At 45.2% G+C, this 17,952-nt stretch overlaps 1 protein-coding gene across 2 annotated transcripts in view; it reads right to left on the reverse strand.

The window, feature by feature from the left end:
* dnaaf11 (dynein axonemal assembly factor 11) overlaps positions 1-17,952 on the reverse strand; it is a 30,402-nt gene that overhangs the window by 12,062 nt on the left and 388 nt on the right. The window contains exons 2-10 of one of the 2 annotated variants that reach the window (XM_074688997.1): positions 16,205-16,372; positions 15,140-15,217; positions 14,455-14,627; positions 14,101-14,309; positions 13,864-14,025; positions 5,190-5,267; positions 3,330-3,395; positions 3,174-3,243; positions 790-885 (exon numbers count right to left, since the gene is read on the reverse strand). In XM_074688997.1, coding sequence (XP_074545098.1) covers positions 790-885; positions 3,174-3,243; positions 3,330-3,395; positions 5,190-5,267; positions 13,864-14,025; positions 14,101-14,309; positions 14,455-14,627; positions 15,140-15,217; positions 16,205-16,372 — 1,100 coding nt within the window. The remainder of the gene's footprint in view (positions 1-789; positions 886-3,173; positions 3,244-3,329; positions 3,396-5,189; positions 5,268-13,863; positions 14,026-14,100; positions 14,310-14,454; positions 14,628-15,139; positions 15,218-16,204; positions 16,373-17,952) is intronic. The other variant, XM_074688998.1, reaches the window with a different exon arrangement.

The raw sequence follows: 17,952 nt of genomic DNA on the forward strand, positions 1-17,952 counted from the left end.
GCCCCATCTTTACATCTTTGTATCTTTCCATTAATCCTTCTCTCCCTGTGAGTCATCCCCCTCTCTATCAGCTATCTTTGAATCCATCAGGATCCTTCTTTCCATGTAAACATTTTCCCCTCCATCACGTTCTCCATTTGTCTGATCGTGGCATCTTTCTCTCACTCTCAATCCATCCATTTATCTGTTACCCACCATCCCCCTGTTCATGAATCTCTCTATCCTTTACCCATCCATTCATCCAATTATCCCTCCATTTAACTACACATCCATCTATTCATCTATTTATCTATCAATCAATATATCCATCCATTTTTCTACACATCCATCCATCTTTTCATCTTTTTGTCTATCCATATAGATTTTTATTTATCCATCATTTTATTGATCCATTCATCCATTTTCCATCCTTCAGTCTTCTCATTCATCCCTGCCACTTCCTTTATCCATCCTTCATTTTTCCATCCATTCCTCATTAACCCATCTTCCTTTTCTTTATCTGTCCATCCTTCCTTTCCTTTACACATCAAGTTTTCTACTGATCCATCATTTCATCATATCTCTTTATCCTTCCTCATATCTCCCTCTATCCACCCATCTCTATCCATCTCTCTATCCATCTCTCTATCCTTTCTCTGGTTTGTATCTGGTGGTAAACTCTGACAGAATCAGCTGATCTTCTTCCTCTGGTTCTTTGACGTGTTTGCTCTGCACCCCCCCCTCTTCCTGTCTCCGCCCCTCCTGACGTCCTGTACCTGTCTCAGGTGAGTGCCGTGTCACCGTACGTACCCGTGGCATGCTGAGGACCAGGTGTCCGGTGGTTTGGGACCTCTGGGCCGTGGAGCTGTCCGGCCTGACTTCAGCGGGCAGAACGATCTGAAATATCTGCAGAGTAAATTATTCACAGCTTAATTAAAGAGATTAATGCGCTGATCCCGCACGCCGCTGTCCCACAGCGTCAAACGACTTTAATCATCAGCGGGCCTTTTTATAGGTACACTCTCCACACAGAGACCAGAATAGCTCCAGCTGCAGTCAGTCACTGCAGAGAGCCCAGAGTCAGACCTCAGCTCCTCAGTCAGGCTCCGTCTCAGTGAGGAGAGACCGAGCTAACAGGTGGAGGAGAGGAAAACTCACATCACATCACGTCCAATCAGAACGCTGGAAGCAGAGCGCTGACATCCAGGACGTTAAAAACCAAAGCAGAACAAAGTGGACGCTGGTTTCTGACCCTGCCCCTCTCTGCAGGTCGTAACCAGCTGTGTTTATTGATCCTGACACTGGTCCCGTCATGGTTTACCAGAGGAAGAGTCTGTCAGCAGAGGAGCAGAGTGAGCTCGCAGCGTGATGTGATTTCACAGCCGGTGTAATAAACCCTCTTCATAAAACCTCGCAGTCAGAAACAGATCTGGTGACTCAGCAGCTTCTGGAAGCGTTTTTATTTGCTCTAAATCTGACTTTTCATCCATCACGCTCCTGTCTGTCTGCCGTTAGCGTGTGAATCACTCCGTACTGCAGGTTAGTGTGAGAGGAACGCAGTGAACACTGCTCTTTATGACTGAAAATATAAACCACTCATGGAAACATCAGGGAACAGATCAGGAAACTCTGGGGCAGCATCAGCTGGGAAAAAACACAGCTTTAAAAAACTAACGCCTGTCAGAGCAGGTCGGCTCTGAGAGACAGAGAAAAACAGATAGATGGGTTCATTTAATGTGCGTGTTGGATTAAAGAGGGAGTATCCTGTCCCTCTGGTGACCTGTTGTAACTTTACATGTTTAATAGTTAAAATTAACTATTTCACTCACAGTGGTGTTTAAATAACTCTTATTTCAGCTTCCTCCTTTCAGTTGCTGTCCCTTTAAGGCTGCCTGTCCCACAACCCCCTCTGATTGGCCCTAACCCCAACCTAAACCCCCTAAACCCCCTGGAGGCCTGTTATTAACCAGTAAGGAGTGGCTAATGCAATGACCTCATCATCTCAGCAAGTTTTGTAAGGTCTTGCAAAGATCTCATAAAAATCTCACAGAAATCTCATGTAAACATCTCAGATAATCTCATGGAAATCTCATAGACACATCTCGGAAATCTCATTAAAATCTCATAGAAAAATCTAGAAAATCTCATAGAAATCTCATGGAAGTCTCATGGAAATCTCATAGAAATCTCATAGAAATGTCAGAGAAATGTCCCGGAAATCTCATTGAAATCTCATGGAAATTTCATAGAAATTACTCAGTAATCTCATGGAAATCTCATAGAAATCTCATTGAAATCTCATGGAAATATCTCAGTAATCTAATGGAATTCTCATGGAAATCTCATAGAAATCTCATGGAAATATCTCAGTAATCTCATGGAAATCTCATGGAAATCTCATAGAAACATCTAGGAAATCTCATAGAAATCTCATGGAATTCTCATAGAAATGTCACGGAAATCTCCTGTCAATCTCTTGGAAACTTCATGATAATCTCTCGGAAATCTCATAGAAACATCTAAGAATGCACATAGAAACTAATGGCAATCTCATAGAAACGTTTCAGAAATCTCATGGAAATCTCATGGAAATCTCATGGAAATCTCATGGAAACCTCATAGAAACATCAAGAAAATTGCATATGTAACTCAAAGAAGTCTCAAAGCAATTTCACAGAAATCTTGTGGAGATCTCATCAATATTTTATTGAAATTGCCAAGAAATTTAGTAGAAATCTCATTGAAATCTCATGCTCCTCTTGGAACAGAGCAGCTAACAGACTGATTTTCAGTCTGAACATCCAGTATTGTTTCTTAATATCCATGTGTATCTCAGTAGGAAGCAGAATACCCCTCTTTAAGCTCTCTATAAACTGAATCTTCAGGTGATGGAGTTGCTCACCCTTTTCTTCCAGTGAGTGACTGATACTAAAAAACCCTGATGAGGATGAATCAGCAGCATGTGATGATAAATATCTCTGAGGTGGATAAAGCCTGCTCTGAGCTCTGACCTATAAACTTTTAATAGCAGAGGTGGAGAGAGATCGTAGAGTCTGAATGTCTGCCGCTGCCCTTTAGGAAGTTAAAACTCCTGATTTACGGCCTCGGCTGGAAGTTCAGAGCGAGCAGCAGAAAACAGAGCAGGAGAAAAACTTGTTTTAGTCTGAATCCTAAAGGTTACTGACTCCTCTCACCTTTCCTTTGACGCAGACTCTGGCGTACGACGGCTGAACGTCCACGTCGATCAGGGAGGTGTCCATGTGTCTGTGAGGGGGGAGAGCAGGTTGGTCAAAAACCAGCGTCTGTAATGTAGAGGAAGTTATGTGGATCACAGAGGAGGCGTGTCCTACCTGTAGACGGCCAGGTCCAAGACCACCATGTTGTTTTCTTCGTCTTCAGTCAGAGAGAAGTCCAGCCTGGAAACACCAACAGTGACGGCTTCAGAGTGACCTGTATCCACCTGTTTACACCTGTTTACACCTGTTTCTATGTGCTTCCACCTGTTTCAACCTGTTTTCTACCTGTTTACACCTGTTTACACCTGTTATCCACCTGTTTCCACCTATTTCTACCTGTTTACACCTGTTTTCTACCTGTTTACACCTGTTTACACCTGTTATCCACCTGTTTCCACCTATTTCTACCTGTTTACACCTATAATCCACCTGTTTCTACCTGTTATCCACCTGTTTCCACCTATTTCTACCTGTTTCCACCTGTTATCCACCTGTTTCTACCTGTTATCCACCTGTTATCCACCTGTTTCTACCTGTTATCCACCTGTTTCCACCTATTTCTACCTGTTATCCACCTGTTATCCACCTTTTTCCACCTGTTTCTACCTGTTATCCACCTGTTTCCACCTGTTTCTACCTCTTATCCACCTGTTTCTACCTCTTATCCACCTGTTTCTACCTGTTTCTACCTGTTATCCACCTGTTTCCACCTGTTTCTACCTCTTATCCACCTGTTTCTACCTCTTATCCACCTGTTTCTACCTGTTTCTACCTCTTATCCACCTGTTTCTACCTGTTTCTACCTGTTTCTACCTGTTTCCACCTGTTTCCACCTGTTATCCACCTGTTACACACGTATGTCAGTGTCTGTGATTGCCTCAGCCCCCTCCTCTGCCTGTATGTTGATGTTTTTGGTCGTATCGGGACATTTCTGGGTGGAGATTAAGTGTGGTTACCTCAGCCAATCACAGCGCGCCCAGTGAGCAAGTGACTTTGAGTGTTGGTTAGCGAGTGGCAGAAGCTAATCAGAGCAGCTACGTTAGCACGTAGGAAGAAAAACAACCAAAGTTAAAAATACTCCAACTAAACGAGGGTGAAGCTCGGCTCGACTTTCACTCCCTTTCAGGAACTTGGAGAGCAGCACGGGACGAAGAGCGACACAAGTTAGCTTTCTGCTAACCAGGTATGTGTCTAATACCAATGATTAGCTTGTGCTAACATGCTAAGTCAGGTACACAGCTCTCTTCCATATAGAAACCCAATGCTACAGGTGGTTGCTGGGCTTAGAGAGTGTGTTCATGGAGTCAGGGTTGGAGGCTGTGGGTGTGCTGCAGCTGGCACTGAGCCAAGAGGGAGGAGCCCAGTTTGAATGCTGTGTTTATGAACAAGTAATGAAACTTCCTGCAGAGCCTACCTTTAAATAAAAAAGACAGTGTGTCAGGGTAGGGTGGAGCAGCGGTCTGTAAACGGCGGGTAGAGGAGGATCAGAGAAACGATGTTTTAAAGCAGCTCAGGCCGCAGTGAAGCGTCCTGTCCCGTCTCTGCTGATGCTCTGCCATGAATCATGCTGAACAGTTTCCTCTGAGTGTGTCTGGGTTACAAATGAAATGAGCCGTGTTTTCAGGCCTCCACCCGGTGGCCTTGCTCCGCTTATAAACCTCCAGCCAATGGAGGGAGACCCGAGACCCGGGTGCCCCTGGACGCTCCAATCCAGCACCCACACCTGAAGGCCGCTAATAAAGCAATCACAGGGCTGGGTCGAGACAGCACACAGCAGTTATGATGAACTGAGCAGGAAGTGTGTGTGTGTGTGTGTGTGACACTAACTGAAGCAGCTGATTGGACGAGTCACATTCAGGCAGACAAAGACATAAAACGCTAAAATCCGTGTGTGTCTACCAGCTGGGTGGAGTTAGAGCGGGTCTGAGAGGACGACTGAACTTTAGACTCAAAAAGAAAAATCTGTGTGTTTACTTCGGCTCGTTGACGTTCATGACTCGTCCTTCAGCCGTGATCAGCGTCCTCGGGGCCTTCGGCGTCTCCTCCTCCTCCCTGAAGGAAAACAGAGAGGTATCAGAGTGTGTGTGTGTGTGTGTGTGTGTGTGTGTGTGTGTGTGTGTGTGTGTGGACAGACAGGTGACAGGAGCAGACTTATGAAGTCTTTGGGGTGAAGGAGAGCATGGCCTCTCCTCACACACACACACACTCTCAGGTGTCACTCCATCACACTCACACACCAACATGAGGAGCACGATGAGTGAATGAATCGCTCCGTCTGAGGGAGAAAGATTTACTCCTCTGTTGATCCAAGGAGGAGGAGGAGGAGGAGGAGGAGGAGGATGCCAGTCCTGCGTCCTCCTCCCTGTGCGAGCGCCGCCATGAACCCAGGAGGTGCTGGTTCCCCTCCTGACCCCTGAGCTCTGCGGCGCCTCTTAAACTCATCAGCGCTCTCTGCAGCCTGCAGCGCCAATAAAAACGCGACCAAACATCCTTGAGTCGAGCAGATTGAAGGCTCTTCGAGCGCGCTGTCACACGCCTCCTCTGGGCGGCAGATTTACGGCTGCACAGGTCCTGATGGCTGACCCTCTACAGCGTGCTAAACGCTCGCCACATCGCCCGCCGACTCATTCATCTGCTGCTCAGTGAGCGTAATGGATGGAGGGGTGTGAGGAGTGTGTTTCCCTGCCTGCGCCTGTGTCACTCTAAAGGACAGGCTGGTTTTACAGCTCAGAGGGATGAGAAATACTCAAACTGCTCACACAGGAAGTGTGTGTCCTGGTTGTTCGCTAAGTCAAATCTGAATCAGAGAAAAATTATAAAATCTGATTCTTTGTCAGACACAACCTTTGGACTAACTCTAAAGTCAGAGTCTGTTTCTATTGGAGGCAGTTTAAGCCCTGGAACGAAACAAATCAACCCAAAACGCTGTCAGCATCAAGTTTCCATCACTGGCCAATCAGAATCAAGAGGAGGCGGGACTTGTGATATCAGATTTGACACAGGCCAGCTGGTATTTTTTTTAATTTTGCCCTTCACAAGTTGGAGACCATGCTCTAAAATTTCATCTCCTCTTCTTTCAGGAACAACTGTTTTTTTTTTCTCTTGCCCGAATAATAGGAGAGTTACGGTAATTAACAGCCTGCATCAGTTACTGCCTGTGATTGCAGTAACTGATGCGTGTGGTTTCCTATGCAGTGCCGTAACCATAGACTGTAAAAAAAAATGGATGTCCGCTTGCTCAGCTTGAAGTGAGGTCTCCACAAAAACTGCTCCCCCTGGTGGCTGGCTGCAGTATAGGTTTAAAAATCCATCTCCCCAGTCATTCCAGATGGGCTGTGGTCAAACTTTAAAAAATCAATACTCCTGGTAGAAATGTTTCTCACGTCTGATTGTTGTGGTGATTTGAAGATATCATTTGGCTGTCTTGTGTTCAAGTCCTCTTTTTTACTGAATAGTTTCGTTTTCATTAGTTATACGAGGTTAAAAACGAGGCTTTACGTCACGTTTAATGATGATTGACAGCTGACGTTCTCGTGTATTTTTTCGGGGATTGTAAAATATATCTGGAGGTAGAGTCAAGAAGTGATTAGACTCTAGAAAGAAAAAAAATAATCATCTCCCAGAATCCCTCACAGTCTCTACTGCACAGACTCTGGCTGCTGATGTCTGCATCTGTGACGGAGGAATTTTGGCTTCAAAACCGTACAATGATAAATGGAGGAGCCACGCTGTCCACTCTGTATACAGGCTATGGTTGTAACACTGAATATCCCTGTGAAGCCTGTTTTTTTTCTTTAAGGAGCATTTTAAATTTCTTCACCAGCCTGGATCGTTGAAGAGTTACGGTAATTTAAAGAGCGGCAGCGTTTTCGGAGTCTGTGAGGACGATCTGTTTCACACAGACTGCAGTGACACCTGTGGTCAGAATCGTCTTTGTTGGTTTCTCCCCTTTGAGTGATCTCCCCACACCCAGAGAGATGTGTGAGGGAAAAACCCTCCAACAGATTTTATGTTGGGTTGGTTTGATTCACGTGAAATGTCCTGAAGGTGTGGTTCTGTGTGTGTGTGTGGTTCTGTGTGTGTGTGTGTGGTTCTGTGTGTGTGTGTGTGTGTGTGTGTGTGTGTGTGTGTGTGTGTGTGTGTGTGTGTGGGGTGAGACAGAGGGCAAGTATCCACTTCAGAACATCAGACCCAAAGGAGAAGCATGCTCCATCACTGCACCGCCCGGCCCCGCCTCCAGCCCAGGGTCACAGAGTGGCGATCAAATCTATTTCTGCAGCTTTTTCTCCTCTGAGGGGGGGGGGGGGTCTATCAAAGCGCTGAGTCATGGAGACATCAGCAGTGACAGCTCCTCTGGTTGAGGAGGCGTCCAGGGGTGAAGACGATGAGTTCAGACAGCTCAGTGTTGGCTGAGCAGAGCTCTGTGTGCAGAGAGGCCTTAACCTGCGCTGGATCCGTGGACGGCAGGACGACCACATCACGGATAGAGGGGGGGGGCATGATCAGGATCCAGAGACATGATCAGGATCCAGAGCTGGACTGGTCTCACAGCTACCGTTGTAGGTGTTATGTCTTAGTTTTTTATCTTAAATAAATTTGCTTCAAAGAAAATTTATAAAAAAATTAAGAAATTTAGAAGACTGAAAAAATTTCAAAGAGTAAAAAAACAAAGGAATCGAAAAAATTTAAAAAGTGAAAAAAGTTTTTAAAAAATTAAAATTTTCAAAAACTGCAAAAAAAAAAAAAAAAGTTTTAAAATTTCAAAACTGCAAAAATTTTAAAAAATTTAAATATTTAGAAATTTTAAGAAATAATTCAAAAAGTAAAAAAAATAAAAATCTAAAAAATTGCAAAAATTTCAAAGTAAAAAAAATTTAGAAGTTTCAAAAACTGCAAAACTTTCAAAAATTAAAATATCTAGAAATTTTAAGAAAAATTTCAAAAAGTAAAAAAAAATTTTTTTTTAATTCTCAAAAACTGCAAAAAAATGTACAAAAGTTTAAAAATTTAGAAATTTTAAAACTGCAAAAAATAAAACATTTAAAATATTTAGACATTTTAAGAAAGAAATCAAAAAGTTAAGAACAATAAAAAACAAAAATTAAAGTTAAAAATTTTTTGAAATTTCTAAAACTGCAAAAACTTCACAGTTAAAAGATTAAGAAACTTCAGACTGAAAAAAAATCAAAAGTGAAAAAAAAGAAATAACTGCAAAAATTTTCAAAAGTAACAAAATTCTCAAAAAATCACAAGAAACAAATACATTTAAAAAATTTGCAAATGTTTTAAGAAAAAAAAAGAAAATTTGATGAATTGCAAAACTTTTAAAGTATCCTTGAATCTGATATTATGTATTGATTACTTAAGATAACACCTGATCTTTATCAGACTTGCTAAAATGATGAAGCTATCACACAAGGACGTGGGCCTCAAACACCAAGATCTTCCTATAGTTTAACCCACTAACAGGCCTTCAGAGGTCTGGCCAATCAGGGGGAAGGGGGACACCAGCCAAGACAGAGTGTTTACAACAAAGGCTGAAATCAGGGTTTATAAAACAACAGAGAGAAAAATAAAATAAAAATCAGCTGTACATCACGTGTAGAAACTATGTGGGCACCAGAAAGATGATTAGAGAAGAAGATTAAAGACTTTGAAAAAAAGTGCATGCCCCCTCTTTAAAACGGGACAAACTGTCTATTTAATTAATTTGGTCAAAGCCAAATCATTCTTCTTTGGTGTCGAGAACCAGCTCCGACTGGGGACAAGTTTTAAGTTTCTGAGATTTATTTATTTATTTTATTTAACCTTCATTAAACCAGGTCTGACCCACTGAGGTTAAACCTCTTTTTTTAAAGGAACCCAGTCAGTTTTTTCCTGAAGTTCTTTTGCTTCCTGTTTCATCCTTTCCTTAAAGATCATCTGATGTGGGATCGTCCCTCCACCTCCACCCGTCTCCCAGCCCGTCTCCCAGCCCGTCTCCCAGCCCGTCTCCCAGCCCGTCCCCCAGCCCGTCTCCCAGCCCGTCTCCCAGCCCGTCTCCCAGCCCGTCTCCCAGCCCGTCTCCCAGCCCGTCTCCCAGCCCGTCTCCCAGTCCGTCTCCCAGCCCGTCAGCGCTCCCTGACCTTAGAGTCGCTCCGTGTTTGTGGCCTCGGCTGCAGACCGCAGGTCGTCTCTGCTGCTCGCCTGGCGCTAACCTCCCTCCCTGAAACACGCCGCAGCTTTTAGACACAGACGCTTCTCTGAACTTGACCTTATCACAAAAATCACCTCTGGAGCAGAAATTCATCTTTCCTGACAATCCTGTGACTGCACGACCGCGTGCATCAGGTCAGCGCGCGCTGACAGCGGCGTGCAGGGAGGCGATAAAAACAGCAACACCGAATCAGCCTGATTTTCTGCTTGGACAGCGCGCAGGCCGCCGATGTCTGTGAAATACGGATTAGGAGGCCGACTGTCACCGGTCAGCCTCTTAGCCACAACAATGGCGTCCTTCAAACAGGGCTGACTCCTCGCCGCTGCAGACGGCGCTCATTGTGCCTCCAGCGAGGGCTTTAAAGCTGTCTCCTTTCAGGGGGACTTATTCGTGGTTGTAAAAAGATTTTCTGAGTTCAGCTCACATGAAAGTGTTGACACATGACACCTACGTGCACACGCCTCTGACTAACGCAGTGCGAGCGCTGAACGAGCCGCGGGCCGAGGGGGAGCGTCTCCAGCTGGCAGCAGATTAAGCAGCGGAGGGAGCGCTCGCAGCGGGACGCTTGTTCACTATTCGTCATACGCTGCTCAGCTTCTCTGACTCTGTGGCTCCAGGTGGTTTGAAAGCAAACGCAGTGAGTCAGCGCCGTACTCACGGGTCAGCGGGGCGAGGAGGGCGAGGAGGGCGAGGAGGCGAGGAGGAGTATGAAGAAGAGTTCCCCGTGAGGGAAACTCACACAAACAGCTGCACAGTAAACAATGAATCACACGACGTGTGCAGAGAGCGCATCCTGCAGGGGGGGCGGGGACAGGTCTGCAGACTGGACTCAGGATCCTCCTCCAAACACAGCAGGAGGTGCTGAAACCCTCACTCTGACTCCTGGAGGAGGTGCTGCAAACTTCAAACTTCTGATTGGCCGCTCAGCTTCCTGCAGCAACGACTTCTCAGGTGACCTCAAAGGTTTGCTGCGCTGAAACAAAGCGCGGAGATCCGGTCTGAAACTATGAAGCTTCAAGCAAGAGAGCGAAAAACTGCAGTTCCACAAGTGTCCACCAGAGGCATAATGGTCGGAAACAACGGGCAAATCAAGCCAAAAAAGATGATTTTTACAGCAGTTTCAGCCTTTCCTCTGCAGGGGCGAGAGCTGAAGAGTTTGTCCATGTGAGGGCGCCGCTGACGGGACTGACAGGTGGCATCCTGTAGCTACAGGGATCTGCGCGGGGCGTGGGAGGTTGGTGACAAACACGCATTTAAGTGCCCACTTGGGAGACAAATCACACACTTTAGCGCCTTCTTGGGACCCAAACACGCACTAAAGTGCCCTCCTAGGAAAACAAACTAAACTGCCCCCTTAGCTAGTTAAAACCATAGACCGTATAAAACATGGACGTAGTTTCCCTGACGTCACCTGTCTGTTTCTGTATCGGAAAATGAAGCAGATTGGCTATAGCGGCCATATTGGTAATAGGTTAATTTCTGCTTTGAAAACAGCTTTTTCTGGCTTGGTGTGTTTGTGACTTCCTGTACTTCCAGAGCCAGCCTCAAGGGGGCACTGGAGAAACAGCAGATTTTGGAGCTTCAGCATCGTCTCATATTCTCAGAGCGCAGGTTGCTGCTTGGTTAAAACAAACTGCCTTCCTGGGAGCTAAACACACACACACAAGGTGCCCTGCTGGTTGGCAAACCACACTGAGCTGCCCTCTTTTGTGGCAAAAACAATAACAGCAGCGCCCTCTTGGGGAGCAGAAAACTGCACCAAAGTGCCTTTTTAGGTGAAAAACATGCTTTAGTGCCCTCTAAAGGGACAAAAACGTGCACTTGAGTGCCATCTTTACTCCTGAGAACGTGCTGTTTGTGTCTTTTCTTCCTCTTCGCTTCTGCCCTTCGATCAGTCTGTGTCGGCCTCTGACGCTGAAGACCTCTTTACCTCATCCTAACTGGACAAAGCTGGGCTGAGTCCAGGATCTTATCAGCGGGCTTTAAACCCTGCACCAGAAACAGATTGGTGACATCATGAAGACTGAGTCAGTTTGTTAAACAGTCTGTGGTTCAGACTTGAGGTGCAGAGGTTTCCTGAGCGTGGTGTTTTCCTCACTCATCTGAGCTACTGATCCTCCAGGAAGAAGAAACTGATGGGACAGACAGGATCCTGGTCCCACAGAGCCCCCTCAGCCCGACACAGTGCCCTTGGACAGAGCCGAACCCCCCCTGACCCTGAAGCCTCAGCAGATGTGGATGAGCCCTGGAGGCCACATGTATTATTTATCCTGAATGTATTACACGTCAGATTTATCTGTGCGCTCTTTAATCACTGCTGCCGGGCTGGCCTCACAACGCCCACATCACAGGAGGACGGCGGCGCTCACAGACCTTTAACCGGCTTACGCTCAGCGACGGCAGCAGCACAGCAGAGAGGGCAGAAACCATCAGAGGGGGGAGGCGTTGGAGGACGCTGTGGACAGGCTGAAGAGGATTGATAGCTCCAAAACTGACCACCAAAACAAACACCAAACACCTGAACGCCATCCTGAGCTCGCCTGCTGGGAGGAAAAACCTGATCCAGATCCTGGTCCATTACAGACTCACTGACTGTTTCTCTGCTTCAAGGGGATCAACACCCTGTAGGAATCAAACGTATGAAAAATGTTGCTTTTGGTGCTAATGCTAACGCTAGCTGCAGCCTCTGCTGCTCCTCGTTTTATCGACACGTCTTTGTTGGGATAACTCACTGCTCCACAAGCCCGCTTCACTCTGATTGGCCAGCTCTTTGGAGGCCTGCTGGGGGAGGAGCTATGGGCAGGCCTCAGTGTTTGAGGCCCACTGCTTTAACATGTGAGGTGACAACTTTCAAAGTGACTTTAAAGATGTGTCGTGTTAAACTTGAGGACGTTTTCCTCCCTCTGAATGTGAGATAATCCTGGTTTCCTCTGGGAGCATGAAAAGCCTCCACGTGATGAAGCTGTGAAGACAACCCTCCCTGACGCCTGAAGCAGTCCAGCTTCCTCTGGACCCAGGAACGTCTCGTTAACCCGACAGATGAACCTGAAGCACCTGAGAGAGGAGCTCCATCCCTCCTCTTAATCGTGGTGTCAGATCAGGATATTCACGTCCGCTCGTTGCTGCTTCTGTTTTCTTTCTGTCCTCAGCCGACGACAGATCATCTGACACAGAGTCGATGCAGCGACTGGGTGATTGATTAACTCCTCTGCTGATTGGCTGTGGAGCTGGCACAGTGTCTTTAAATTACCTGGAGCCTGTACTGATGAGATTTGGAGCGGGTGCAGGTTGGATAAACACAGGAAGTAACCGCCGTGAGGTCGACTGTGTCATATCCCCTGTCAGACAAACTGGGGCTGGATCCAGACCAGTTCCTGACTCAGCTCTGGTTCCAGGTGCTCAAACTGGAGCCTAGCAAGCACCAGCTCTGGGTCAGGGGTCAGGGGTCAGGGGTCAGGGGTCAGGGGGCGGGGCTACATATGCAGTGACATACTGACTGTTTCTTGCAGTGACACGGTGACGTGGCTCTGACTCGGCTCCTGGCTGATGGAAAACTGTTACCTGAAAGTGTTTCCATCCAGACACTGCTTTTGTTTAACTCCAGGCCGCATCACACTCTGAATCTGATATCACTGATCTTTAATTTCCTTCATTGATTTCTGTTATTCAGCCTTTCTATACGGCGACCGCTGGGTGGGTGTCAGATGATTTGCAAAAACTCAAAAACAAATGCAAAAGTAACAACACAACAGAAGTTAAGACAGTTTCATTTCCCCAACCGACACAGAAAGTTGTGAAAGTCAGTAAATAATAATATTTTTTATCGCCGCTGAAGTTATGAAGGGAAACAATCATGACCTCTCTCTCACACTTTCTCTGTGTCTGTGAGGATAACTGTCCTCTCAACGTTCGTTGTGTTTTGGCTTTTGTAAACCAGCTGACACCAACCAGCCACCGTATCTTTAACCTGTTTTATTTCTTCTAATATTTGACGTTCATCACCTTTCCATCCTCTCTGTGCCTACAGCTTCTAACCAAACGGTGAGAGGAGGAGGTCTCCTCTTCATCATCAGTCTTTTTAGTGATGAAGACAAATCTGAGAGCGTGCGGTCGCTGCTACCAAAATAAAAGAGGAAGGAGGTAGACGTGAAGCTGGTCAGCCTCCTGCTCCTCCTCACAGATGCTTCAGTGAGCTCTGACTGAGACCAGCACTCGCTGGACGGGGTCTCCGGTCTGATCATGGCTGGGATAACAGTGACACCTAGTGGCCTGGGTGGTAAACTGCAGCCCAGAGGACCAACGAGCAGAAAGAGCTTTAACTCAGAGCTAGTCTCACTCCTGGTCCTGAAACCTCAGCCTCTGGGTTTCTGTGTGTCCCCCCTCTTCTAAAGCTCTAAGGATCTGGACCCAGACTCCTCCTCCTCCTCCTCCTCCTCCTCCTGACAGACTCACTTCTCTCTGGCTCTCCTCTGCTCCTCCAGGTGGCGGTGAGCCTCCAGGCGGGACTCGGGGGTGTAGGAGCACGGCGTGTGCCAGAACTCCCTCTCCCGCTGCTCCTCATCCAGCTCAGGGCTCCTCACCTCCTGGTTCTCCTGGTCCTCCTCCGACTCTGAACTACAGGAGCAGGAGGAGGTTACAGGGTGTTTGAGGAGCTTCATGGTCTCAGACTCTGAACCCGTCAGTACTCACGCTGGGTTGTTGATATCAGTGTAGCAGCGCCCATCACAGCCTGGTTTCCTCTCCTTGTTTCCTTCCCTTTCCCTCTGCGCCTCCTCCTTCTCTCTGGCTCTCCTCTTCAGGTATTCCCTCTCCTGCTCCCAGACTTTCCTCCTGGCCTCCTCGAGTCCCTGGGAGGCTCTGATCCGCTCCGACCGGGTGATTTCTGTCCCGTCCAGGAGCTGAAGGAGGCAGAAACAGCAGGATGAGCTCTGATCCAGCTCTCAGGAAACTCTCAGATTAAAAACTTGACTTCCTGTCTGAAGGTGAATCCTGCAGCTTCTCACACCTGTTCCTGAGGGATCCATGCACCTGCAGTGTCCCTACCTGGAGCTGAGGCAGAGAGGCCACCACGTACTGCCGGTAGCCCTCGAACTCAGCGCAGGGGTTCCCCACCAGGTAGAGCTCCGTCAGGTGGAGGTTGGTCCGCAGAGAGTCCACGCTGCTCAGACGGCCCACGAAGTTCACCGTCAGGTCCAACTTCTGGAGACTCTCACAGCCTGAAGACGAGAGGAACACACACACACACACACACACACACACACACAGGTAAAACACTGATCCATGCATCAACACACACACACACACACACACACACACACACACACACAGGTAAAACACTGATCCATGCATCAACACACACACACACACACACACACACACACACACACACACAGGTAAAACACTGATCCATGCATCAACACACACACACACACACACACACACACACACACACACACACACACACAGGTAAAACACTGATCCATGCATCAACACACACACACACACACACACACACACACACACACACACACACACACACACACACACACACACACACACACAGGTAAAACACTGATCCATGCATCAACACACACACACACACACACACACACACACACACACACACACACACACACACACACACACACACACACACACACACACACACACACACACACACACACAGGAGGAAAGTGATCAAACACCAACAGCCTGTTCACACACTGACCTTCCAGGTTTTCAATGACCTCGATGTTGTTCAGAGCCAGATTCAAATACTCCAGCTTCTTCAGGCGACCCAGGTTCTCTGGGTTTCAGAGAGATCACAAACAAAAATCAGTCTTTGAATGTTTTATTCACAGTAGGGCTGGAGGTAAACAATTATCTTTAAAACGATTAATCAGGCGATTATTTTATCGATTAGTCGGCTAATCTAACAATTAATTGGACGATCAGTCTAACGATTATTTTTCTTGCAAAATGCAAAATATAGAATAAAATGCTAAAAAATAAAAAGGCCAGTCTGTTTACTCTGACAGTCCAACAGGGCTGCAGCTAACCATTATTTTTAAAGTCAACTAATCTATCGATTATTTTTTCAATTAGTCGATTAATCACGGTTATTTTGTGTTTCAACCTTTAAAATGTGCAGACCTTTATAATCCAACCTGTGTGTTTCACTTTCACTGTGTTTACCCAGAGTTAGGTTCTCTCCTCTGATTGGTCAGCCCTGTGTCATGTTTGTTTGTTTGTTTGTCTTTATTTCATTCATGATGGCATAGAAAAAATATAAGTACTATACAAAACAATTAATTAAGAGTGAGAGCCCCCTCAGATAAATGTCCTCTCTTTTCTAAAGTTCGGGGAGTTTTGACTCTAGTTTGTGGCTCAGATCCTGAAAAACTGTCTGTAACAGAGAGTGAAGGAGACTCTCTAAATCACGTTATCAGACGCTAAACTCCGGGAGCTGTCAGGCTGTCCAAGCTGGAGATGCAGAGCCTCCGTCAGCGCACAGCGCTCTCTGGGAGTGGAGATTTTTCCTCATCAATATTCCTCACGTATGAACTTAGTGATCTTTACCCATAAAAGTATCCAATAACACAGCACCTCATGCTGTGAGCTGAAGTTACAAATCAGTATTACCTCCTGGTGTTTGATTTCACCATGTGACAATAACAATAAAAACAATAATACGACCCGTCGGCAGTTAAAATTTGCGTCGATTATGTTGACTAAAGGCTGCAGCCCTGATTCACAGAGACGTGCAGCGTGAAGAAGCTCGATGACGGCTCACCTATCCTGGGGATGAGGTTGTTTTGCAGGTAGAGGATCCTCAGCTCGCGGCACCACCTCCCGATGTGTTCGATCCTCTCGATGTCCTGCTGATGCAGCGACACCTCCTCCAGAGAGGAGATCTGGCACTCGTTGTGCTCGGCCCGCCTGCGGACCATGTCCTCTGTGACTGGAAGCAGGAACAAAGTTCACACACACATCGTCATTAAAGCAGAGAGACGGAGCCGCTACGCCCTGATCAGACTGGATCAGACCTTAAACAGGTGAGTTATATACCTGAGTGGTTTTATAATCAGGGGAACATTTCAGGTTCACAAAAAATGGAAAAAAATCTGAGCTTTTTTTTCTTCATTTTCTGTTTGTTTGCAAAGTTTGCACCTGGTGTGAACTAAATTCATTAATTAACCAGCTTAAGCTCTCATGAATTCTTTTTCTCTTTTAAATTATAAAAAAATGGTGCCTAGAAATGTACCTCAACATTTCTATCACAGTTTGGACAAAATGTAAAAGAATTATGGCTCAAAAATCCCAGTAACCAGCTGACAGGACAGGAAGAGAGAAACCTGTCTCTCCACCTGACCTCCATCAGCTCCTATTTCTGCTCCTTTTCTTCACAGTTTGGTCTTTATAACATCTAAAGTAAGAAGAGCAGAACATGTTGGTAACACAGTTGATGAACAGTTAGTGCGCCCCATGTACAGACAATCATTCTGATGAAATATTGATGAGGAGGAGCTGAAACATGACACACTTTCCTCAAGGTTCACACCAAAAAGGATGGGCCCTCAGCTGATTGGGGTCATGTGACTTTGGAGCGAACCATTGCTGATTTATATCTTAATTATTTTCTTTATATTCTATCTTAATTATTTAGATAGTTTTAAAACACCTTTGTCCTGTTTTAATGATTATTTTAGACAAATTCTGAAAAAAATAAACACAAACATGTTTTTTAGTGTTAATTTTGAAGAGAAAACTTGACATTAGTGAAATCAAACAGAACAAAAACTGCAAACACATGATCTGCATCCTTTGCTAAATAACAACATGATAGGGTCCTACATTTGTACAGCAGAGGATTAGGGTCGGGTTAAAAAATAAAACAAGGAAATGAGCCAGATTTATCTTATAAATTAACCAAAAATTCAGTAATAAATTAACTAAAATAAACTCATAAAATTACGAGAAGAAGTCATAAATTTACAAGAAAAAGATGTTAATTAACAAGAAAAAAGTAAAAAAAATAAGAAGAAGAAGAATGAAGTAAAAAAAAGTTAAAAGAATTAAGTCATTAATTAAGCAGAAAAAAATCATAAACTGAGAAAAAAAGTTACAGCTTTAAATTATTTTAAAAAATCATACATTTACAAGAAAATTGTTGAGTAAAAAGTCATAAATTATCAAGAATAAAGTTTTTAATTGACAAGAAAAAAGTGAAAAATTTACAAAAATGAAGACATATATTTAGAAGAATGAAAAGTCATAAATAATACAAGAATTTATCCAAATTATTCACTGTAAATTTAGTCGTTGTTTGAAATTAATATCTTAATAAATTGATAAGATTAACTTAAAATGGATTTAAAATGTATCCCTTATTGTAGAATCACACATTTTGATCACAAGATTAGAAAAACAAAATTAATTTTCCACAGTTCTGTAACCGGTAACTTGGGGAAAGTGTCAACATGCTAATATTTGACAGAGATAAAAGCTAAAATTAACTTTGAGGTGGAGATATTTCATGAT

This window comes from Halichoeres trimaculatus, unplaced genomic scaffold (genome assembly GCF_033239565.1).
Source record: "Halichoeres trimaculatus isolate MK-OKI-2021-1 unplaced genomic scaffold, fHalTri1.1 fHalTri1_scaffold_15, whole genome shotgun sequence".
Taxonomy (NCBI): domain Eukaryota; kingdom Metazoa; phylum Chordata; class Actinopteri; order Labriformes; family Labridae; genus Halichoeres; species Halichoeres trimaculatus.